Raw genomic sequence first — 10,250 nt, 5'->3', positions numbered from 1 at the left:
GGGGACTGTCTGACGAGCACCGACAGGACCGACCGGCGCGGCGTCTTGACCCTTTTGGTCCTAACGGTGTCGTTTGCCTGTCCGTCATGCCTCATCAGCGATTTCGGGGTCCACCTGTCGGAAAAGAGATCAAACGAGGCTAAACGGCTGTTCAGTGCTTTTTGCAATGGGTTAAGAGATTCTACGGTGTTTTTTGCAACGATTAACGACTTGGTAGTTTCCTCCAAACCTAGCCACAAATGTGGTGGTTTCTTGCAATTGAATCCTTCCCTTGATTTGACTATAAGAAAAAGGCAGCCAACCAATCACAAACGAGGCCACGGATTCCTCCCCTGATGCAAATCTTGACCATCCACTTCTCCTACATCCAACGCTTCATTATAGTACTGTTGGATCCGAATTATTTTGGCAGGAAGGCAATCTAAAATATGTCGACATGATTTTTGGGATGGATGCAAGATATTTTTGCGGGAAAACCCAACCGAGCCGCGCAATCGAGAGAACACCAGTTACATGGGACCCTTTGTGATTACAGTACACAAATGAATATGTGCATTTGATTTGATGGTGTCATCTCTAAGGATGATGACAAAGGAGTTAGCTTCGCAGTCAAGGAGAGGCCAGGCAGGGCGGAAAAGAGAGGGGCACATGCGATCTCAAACGTCATGTTCATTCATTTGGGTGTGCATACCAAAGAGGTTTAAATGGGGATCACGTGTGTTTGAAATTTTAATTTTTTGGAAAATATGCAAGGCTACATGCATCGCAAACACATGTGACTGAATCATGCACCGGTGGTGGCATAAGTGTACATACCCGCATGATACAATATGATAATTTTGTACCCTTATGGTACATAATTCAATGTTGACAATTTACATGAGCTTGCCGGAGATGGACGGGTCGGACGAGACTCGGAGCAGAGGTTGACGACAAGAGAAAGAAGAAGAAGGAAGTGGAGGGGAGGGGCTCACCTGTAGTCGAGGCCGTACACGGCGACGGGGTTGCTGTAAAATACCTGTAGTCGAGGCCGTACACGGTGACGGGGTTGCTGTAAAATCATAAGCATGACTTCCGCCGGCAAGCAGGAGAAGTCCGGCCCATGCGTGTACATGGAGCGGGTTGTGGTGGTGGGTGGGTGCTGCATCGGAGAAGGAGAAGGAAGACGAGGGAGCAGGGTGCACGTTATACGAATCATACCTGTCAATGTACACAAATGGCTATTTTTTTCAAAATAGGTGAAATCAATTTTATTTTATTTTAAACAGAGTGAATCTACTTTTTTTGAAATGACCAAAATATGCATTTTGAAATGAGCGAACTTTGTTTTTGAAATGGGTAAGATGAGTTTCTCAAAAAAAAAGTGAAATTTGTTTTCTGAAATGAGCGACGTATATTCTTTTAATGAGCGGCATCTGTATTTTGAAACAAATGAGATATGTTTTCTTAATCGAGTCAAATTGTTTTTTTTCTGAAATGAGTGAAATCATTTTTTTAATTGGTCCAATCATTTCTGAACTCGAGCAAAGGGTATAATCTAGGTAGAAATAATCTTGCTTAATAAAGGGAAAGGTATTCACATAAGCAATACATACACCAGTTTTCTTCTGGAAACAGAATTGAGAACAACGAGGTGGTGAAACATAGAACAAGTATTGTAGCACAAGGGTTCACGCAGATACCCAACTCTTCTCCAGAGGTGAAATCTCATTCCGATAACTTATATCATTGGCAGTACAAAATCATCTATTTATGTAGTTGATAGATGTAGTGATAACATATCCATGTTGATCACTAGATTTAGACATAGATGGTTCCCAACGGAATCTCACTTCTGAATCGAAATGCAAAACGCAATATACACTGTGTAAAAACCAATCAGTCACCATATGACTTATTGTTGTCGGTATATTTTGGTACAATCGACATAGTGAGTTCCTTATACACAAGGATTACTCCTACAATAATGATTACCCATGCATGTCTGTCATACACAAGGATTACTCCTGCAATGACGAAGCACATGATCATATTAATGGCGGGTTTTGAGATGAAGGATTGGGTAAAACCTCGAGCACCTCTTCACCCATACATTATGGTACACTATGTTGTCTATATCCAAAATATATTGGAGAAATTTATCGTAGACAAATCTTATACATCCATAACTCACATGGCTTCATTCTCTAGACGTAGAGAAAGATCCATTAAAACCATGAGTTGATGGGAATGAGATATTGGGACACAAAGTTCCATATCATTGTGCCATTGGACCCACCAAACACAACTAGTTGGGAGTCAAGAATATCTTTCGATATCTCCAAGGCATCAAACATTTTGTCAGAGTCTTTCAGTTTCAGAGAAATCTGGACACCAATATCATTGGATCCATTGATCAGATCCCTACTACGCTAGATCATTGACAAGCTTTGTGTTCCATCTAGGTGTGGTAGCCATCACATGAAGGTCTTCGAAACAGACCACGTGGCTACATACACCAACCATTATCTCAAAGATAATGTTGCTTGTGTTATCTGGATGCAAACAGGTTACAAAGTAAGCAATATCACTATATTGCTCATCTTGCAAATCAAATCACGTGACAATCTCATTGATTTGTCTATGAAGTCTCTACCAACTTAAACATTTCGGAAACATGTTCATGAAATTGGTATTCGACGACTTCAGGTTTTGCAAGTATCGGGGGGTATCTTCCTGAATTACTCCTGTTCAAAGCATCATATTATACTCTTTTTCCCTTTATGAATTTATTTTTATAGGTTCTCATCAAGGTTTTTAATGAGGTAATATCAAACATGAGATCATATGTCATACTTTCTGTTTTCCCCACCAGGGTTTTTAGGAAAGTATACACGACATATTTATTGTCCTCTAAACTCTATGGATTTTCTCATATCGAGTTAAAAGAGACAATTATTATGATATGGCATATCATTTTCTTCTTATATTTTTTCCACTGAGTTTTAAAGGAGTTTTCAATGATATATCAGATCGCACTCTTTTCCCTTATGAGCTTTCCCTCAAAGTTTCTCATAAAAGCTTTTAACAAGGCGACATATGCAATACTTTCTATTTTCCCCCACTGGGGTTTCTAAAGGGAAGTATACAAAGCATATTTATTGTTCTCCAAACTCACCAATGAGTTTTCTCCTTTCTCAAAGGTTTTCTCATATGAGTAATCAAGGAGACAATAATTATTATATGTTGCACTTTTTCTTCTTATTATTTTTCTCATTGGGTTTAAAGGAGTTTTAGCAACATATCTGCTCTATTCTTCTCATATTTTTCTCACACGTTTTTGGGGAGACTCAAGATTATACGGAAGATTTCTCAAGATGGATACAAGAAGCTTACAATGATGAAACATTTAAGGAGCGGTGTTGTAAAGGGGGAGTGTTAGGAATTAATTAGTAGATTAAGTAGTACATGCTAATTAATGAATAGTCATTAGCAAAGAGGTGTGTCCAACCCCGAACAGTCAATGTCCCTTCTCTCTGTCTATTGCCAACAGACACATGTTCTAGAGGGATGCCTCCAAACAGACACCTCTTATTCCCACCTCTTCCAGATGTATATATACTTGAGAATCGATGGAAACCATGACTAATTTGTCCATTCACTTTCAATCCCGTTTTACTCTAACAAACCCTAACTCATTGCCCCACAATTAGCCAGCCAACACAAAAACCTTCCCAATTTAGAGCATCTCCAGCTGCACCCCCAACAGCTCCCCCCCAAGCGATTTTTCCGCATCAACGCCAAAAAATAGGCCCAGTCGTGCCTTCAGGAGGCCGTTTTCCGTCAATTTGGGCCGAAACTGGCGCCGGCGGACCCAGGCCAAACCCGGCGCGCTGGGGCCGCCGGGGCGAGCGATTTTGGCGCGAAAGAGCTGCGGGCCCGCCGAGTCGGCGACACGCGCCTCGTCGTCATCAGAATGCCTCGGTTTCCCACAGGGAATCAATGGCAAGGCTGTCGCCGGTCAGCCTTGCCATTGATTCCTCACGGCGGCGCTTCACGGGCGACACAGCAACACCTCGTCTCCCGCCACGCATACACACGACGAACAGCTATAAAAGCAAGGCCTCCCCTCGCCGGCCGAACGACCACAGCTATAAAAGCAAGGCCTCCCCTCGCCGGCGGTGTTCGGCGTCAAGGCCGTGCCCGCAACGGAGATGCTGGTCCGCCGATGCACCCGCAGCGCCGGCATCGTCATCAACAAGGGCGGCCGGCGCGCCTCCTCCCCGCTACGTCAAACTGAAGACGGAGCCGGGGCTCGCCGTCGTGAAGACGGAGCCAGGGCTCGCCGGTGGCATCCAAGAGGAGCTTGACGACACGCCGGTCTTGAAGTGGGCGCGGACGGAGCACCGATCACCATCGCAATCGTGCGTACACCTTAAAATTCCCCGCCGCCGAATCCGTCGGCCAACACGGCACATCCAAACAAATGATCAAATCAAACTGTGGACCGTCACACACTGCACAGCCGAGCAGCCAAAATGACAAAAAGGATCACAATTTTAAAATTACTCGCAAGTCGGAACTGGTAACTGTGTATCTACATTCTGCGCGAGAACCAAAGCGGGGTTCCGAGTCGAGCGCGCCAGAATCCAAATCCAACGGGACCTCCGTCCCGCCAGAGGAGATCACGGAAACGACTCAAAGAAGAGGAAATCACGAGAGGATTCAGAGGGCAGGAGGTAACAACTAGCACAGCACCACAGGTCTGCATATACATCGATAGCAATTGTCAATCAAGACTATATTAACCAACAGTTTCATCACAGTAGTAAGCATCCCTTTCGCAATAGTACCGCAAACTAAAACCAATTAAGCAGACAAGAGTCTCCGTAACTAGGATAACTAATCACACCAGGTTTTCTACAACGGACCACAAGATGCATTATCTCGACAGGGGAAGCTAATCAACTAGTACTAGTAATGCCGGCGAACGTCGCCACGGTGGTGACGGGGGGCTGGACTTGCCTCGCTCGCTTAGGCGCGCTCCCCGCGGATGCGGCGGGCGAGCTGGATGTCCTTGGGCATGATGGTGACGCGCTTGGCGTGGATGGCGCACAGGTTGGTGTCCTCGAACAGCCCCACCAGGTACGCCTCGGCGGCCTCCTGGAGGGCCAGCACGGCGTGGGACTGGAAGCGGAGGTCCGTCTTGAAGTCCTGCGCGATCTCGCGGACCAGGCGCTGGAACGGCAGCTTGCGGATCAGCAGCTCCGTGGACTTCTGGTACTTGCGGATCTCACGGAGCGCCACGGTACCTGGCCTGTAGCGGTGGGGCTTCTTCACGCCGCCGGTGGTCGGCGCCGACTTCCTCGCCGCCTGGAATCACACGCGCGGAATCACCATCAGCAAACAAAACAACAACGAACAGATCGGGGCAAGGGAAGAGAAACAGGGGGTAGGAGCAGATGATGGGAGGGGAGACGCACCTTGGTGGCGAGCTGCTTGCGGGGCGCCTTGCCGCCGGTGGACTTGCGGGCGGTCTGCTTGGTACGGGCCATGGCTTCTCGCCTTCTCCTGCTCCTCGGCGGCGGCGGCTTCGAAACTTGGCTTTGGTTGCTGCGGGCGGTGGAACTCGAACTGGGAGGCGACGAATTGGGGAGAGAGAGGAGGGAGGTGGGTGGGGAATTTATAGGTGGGGGTGGGAGAGCGGGGTGGGGCGGCAGACGAAGCGTGGACCGTGGCGGTTTCTTGCTACCGTTTGGAAAAGGGTTCTAGGATCTGACGGCTGGGCGTTGCGTGCAGGAAGCACGCCATCCGCGTGCTCGGCGCTGGTTGGCTGGGGAGCGAGGGGGCGCGGATCGGTGACGTGGCGGTCTCGCGTGTGTGTGTGCACCTGTCCTGTCCGCCGACGGCCGTTTTCGAATCGCCGACAGCCGGTCGGCTTCGTCAAGGTCAACAGCTTCTGCGCTCACTTTTCTTTCTTTTACTATGTGACGACGAAACCGTTGAATGCCCGCGCGCCCCCACGGCCATTTGAAATCTTTTTCTGATGTTATATTCAAATGTTATGTACTCCCTCTGTTCCTAAATATAAGATTTTGTAAAGATTTCAACAAAATAAGTGAATCTACACTCTAAAATGCATCTATATACATCCGTATGTGGTTCATAGTGAAATATTTACAAAGACTTATACTCCCTCCGTTCGAAATTATTTGTCGCAAAAATGGATATATCTAGATTTATTTTAGTTCTAGATACATCCATTTTCGAGACAAGTAATTCCGAACGGAGGGAGTATTTAAGAACGGATGAAGTACAAGTCTTTTTAGAGATTCCACTACAAATTACATACGGATGTATATAGACATATTTTAGAATGTAGATTCATTCATTTTACTCCGTGTGTAGTCTATAGTGGAATATCTTAAAAGACTTATACTCCCTCCGTCCGGAAATACTTGTCGTCAAAATGGATAAAAAGGGATGTATCTAGACGTATTTTAGTTCTAGATACATCTCTTTTTATCCATTTTGATGACAAGTATTTTCGGACGGAGGGAATATTTAGGAACGGAGGGAGTAGTATGTTAGAGGTTGTTTGGTTTTCAGCCTCAGCTCGCTACGCCGAAGATGCGGCCGCGCCGCAGGTGCGGTGAACGAAACGAGTGCCACACTTTTGGCGAGTTGTGGCGTGAAAAATGAACTAGCAAGCTGTGGCGAGCGGTGCGGCACGCGACAACATCGGCATAAAGCAAACAGCGGCTAAGTTTAGACGTAGAAAGCTGTGGCGAGCTGTGGCATGCGTAGTCATGAATATACCTGGCCATGGGAAGCCCGGCCCGGCCGGCCCGACCCAACGCTGCCCCCGGCCGGGCTCGGGCCTAGATTTTGAGCCCGAAGACCGGGCCCGGGCCCATCGTTTTCGTGTTTTTCTGAAGGTTGGGCCGGGCCAGCCCAGAGCCCGACGGGCTTTTATGTGTTCGGGCCGGGCTCAGGCCTAGAAAACAGGCTCGATGGCCGGCCCGGGCCTGGGTTTTTTGCGTCGGGCTTGGCTAGGCCTAGCCCGAAGACCAGCCCAGCCCGAGGTATGGCCAGGTATAGTCACGAACCAAACACGCCCTTAGTTTTCGCAAGTACACAAAAAGATAGTCAATAAAAAACAAAAACAAAAATGAAATCCACTTCACTTGAAATGTAGGCGAGTAAAGTCGTCTACTTGATGTGTTTAACATATGCTCGTACAATTTCAGAGCTGTTGTGTTTAGCTTCGTTCGCATGATTGTTTTTTAGTTTTTTAGCAACTCCTTATAATTATTAAAAAAACTAGCCTGAAAATAGATCAACTAGGAGAGACTAGCCTCCTAGGCTGGTGTCCATGTCGACGAAGCAGAAGTGGAGTCTCGGGCCAAGATCACCTAACCCGTTACAGGCATCTCCCATGCGCCATTGATGGTGTGCCGCGTCGAAGGAGAGGTGCCTTCGTCGTTGAAGAAGGCCCTGACGTGTGGACTCACCACGAATTGTCCTAAGATGCCCCATTTCCTCATGTCGCCACAACTGGGCTGGTGAGAAGCGGCGGGTCTGGAATGGGGCACCAGGCCAAGTGGCCATCGAGGCGGAGCGGAATCACAAAGTGGGGAGTGCCTTGGGCGTCGAGGCGCGGGGCGCGGTGTTGGCCCCTTCAGCTCGCTTTTCACTGGATTTTATGGATTCAACTCACACTGAAACTACTCGACCGTAATGGGGAATCACACCAGAACAGAGCAAAGCAACAACACATTTTTTCGAAAGATGCAAGAGCTTTGCATGTTGATTCACTAAGGATGGATAAAACAGTACAAAGTAGAGTTGATGTAGGCAGAGTAGCTGATCCACAAGGGATGGGGGGCTTACTTCGCCGAGCAAATTTTTACTGTCAAATGGATCCCCGTACATGTCCGGGGTTGGAGTGGTGAGGCAAAGCCTGACGAAATGGCCGGTATGGTTGCTGCACTTGGCGCCTCTCCATTGCCACAAAACCTCGCTGCGCAACGATGCAAGAATGTCGGCAGTGTCACTCTTGATGCCTTTTGCGAAGGAGTGCAAGGTGATCCTCTTGGCAGCGATGCAACCACCACCATGGGAGACCGAGGATTGCAGAGCGCCACCTATGAAGAACGAAGCGACCCTCTTTTAGTTTTTTAGCAGCTCCTTATAGTCATCTTCACAAAACTTTCTGGATGCCTACAATTCCCAACTTAGTCCCAAGTCTAATTCTTGCTAATCCAATATGTTTAGGCTGTCACAACACATTTCTCGCATACTCAATGGTGACCTTCATAGCAACGAGAGAAAACCAAGCCAAATCGCTTCAAAGCATCAAACTGTGGCAAACAATAGATGCAATCAACAAAACTAGAGAGGTGTCGATTCGATATGAACTTTGATAGACCAATCAGTGGATCAAAATGATTTGGAGCAATCCACACCACTAAAATAGCCTTGAACGTGAGGCGAGAAGGTTGCTGCACTTGGCACGTGTCGAAGTGACACCGCCGAGTTGGCCGGTCTGGTCGCTGCACTTGGCACCTATCCACTGGCAGCAGTCCTCGCCGCGCCATGCGGCGAGAAGGCCGGCAGTGTCGCTGGTGATCCTCTTGGAAGCAATGCAACCACCACCATGGGAGGCTGAGGACTGGAGTTGCAGTGCACCACCTATGAAGAACGAAGTGATTCTCTTTTAGTTTTTTAGCAACTCCTTATAGCCATCTTCACAAAACTTTCCGGATGCCTCCAATTCCCAATTTAGTCTCAAGCCTAATTCTAGCTAATCCAATATGTTTATGCTGTACAACACATTCTTACATGCTCAATGGGGACCTTCGTAGCAACAAGAGAAAACCAAGCCAAATCGCTTCAAACCGTGGCAAACAATAGATGCACTCAACAAAACTAGAGAGGGGTCGAATCGATCTGAACTTTGATAGACCAATGGATCAAAATGATTTGGAGCAATGCACACCACTAAAATAGCCTTGAGCATGAGTACATGTGTCTCGAGTGGTGAAGGGCTGAGGGGGTGGGGGATGTGAGGGATACATTTTAAAGGCCTCTCAGTGACAATGTGAGTTGAAGGGGCATGTCATTGCTAGTAAGGTGCATGCATGTTCTTATATTTTGGTCAATATAAATGTCCAAATAAGGGTATCATGAGTCTGAAAATGTGAGATTGTACATATATACTAGTGTACTATGGTAGATTGGAAAGGTGATTCATAGTAGATACAATCGCGGTTGTTGTCAACCCAAATGTACATTTCTCACCTACTCTTATAGACTAGGGTAAGTCATATTTTGTGAGATAGTTCGCTTAGCTATCTACCTGCTTCACAAAAGCACTTCAGTGAAATTAAGTTATTGTTTGTTACGCAGAAAATTGCATAGTAAGTTCGAGGACTGCAGATATCCTCGTATTGGGTGCAGTGGCATGAGAAAGGTGTGCGGTGCCTGGTCATGTGCAGCAACGAGAAAACATTAGCACTTAAATGGTTGGTTGGTAACTTCATCTATCTCAACTAGGGTTCACACACTTCTTTGGACATAGAGCAACTCCAACCCACTCTGTATGCCACTTGGCATCCAAAAATTTGATGATTTTGGGGTAAAGTTAAGCCGTCTCCAACCCACACACCAAAGAAAAGGGGGCATGCTGAGGAGTACGAAGAGGAGACGACACTCTAAGAGATGGGAGGGGTGGCAACAAAGAGGGATGGGGGTACGACCAACCTACTAGGTGGAGTGAGAGGGGAGGGAGAATGAGAGAGAGAGGGAGGGAGAATGAGAGAGAGAGACGAGAGGTGGCGGTACCAAGGCAAGGCACAAGAGAAAGCAGACATGAAGACACGCTTGGCAATACCAATGGACATTACCAATAACTAACCATTTAAATCTAATTTTCACACAACCCCATTTGTGTTACTCACAACCAGGAAAGTGTTTGATGATTTGGCTCCTCCCTAGACACTTCATCTCTGATGCCACCGTGTGACAATGGTGATAATGCAATGGCTGGAAGTGGAGACTAAGGCGGTGGAGAAGGAGAAGGTACCAACGAAGCTAGAGAACGGGTGCCACATAGCCAACACAGACAACATCGACGTCTACATTGTCACGACGGAGTCGAAGATAAGCAAGCTCGACGCCGCAAGGGTATTGAAAGCCGTGATGACGGCAGGATCATCATCGAGAGCACGAGATGGAAAGGACGTCCATGATGTTGCGGATGTCAGGGG

General features: G+C 47.2%; 1 protein-coding gene across 1 annotated transcript; it reads right to left on the bottom strand.

Annotated features, from left to right (window-relative positions):
• Positions 1–4,719: 4,719 nt before the first annotated feature.
• On the bottom strand, positions 4,720–5,636 carry LOC119287966 (histone H3.3). The gene is made up of 2 exons (XM_037567579.1): positions 5,463–5,636; positions 4,720–5,352 (listed from the first exon to the last, which is right to left on the bottom strand). Exons 1-2 carry the CDS (start codon positions 5,532–5,534, stop codon positions 5,014–5,016), a joined length of 411 nt encoding a protein of 136 aa, XP_037423476.1. The 5' UTR covers positions 5,535–5,636; the 3' UTR covers positions 4,720–5,013.
• Positions 5,637–10,250: the final 4,614 nt, after the last annotated feature.

This window comes from Triticum dicoccoides, chromosome 4A (genome assembly GCF_002162155.2).
Source record: "Triticum dicoccoides isolate Atlit2015 ecotype Zavitan chromosome 4A, WEW_v2.0, whole genome shotgun sequence".
Lineage (NCBI taxonomy): Eukaryota > Viridiplantae > Streptophyta > Magnoliopsida > Poales > Poaceae > Triticum > Triticum dicoccoides.
The sequence above is the reverse complement of the archived record's forward strand: the minus strand, read 5'-3'. Positions and strand labels throughout refer to the sequence as shown.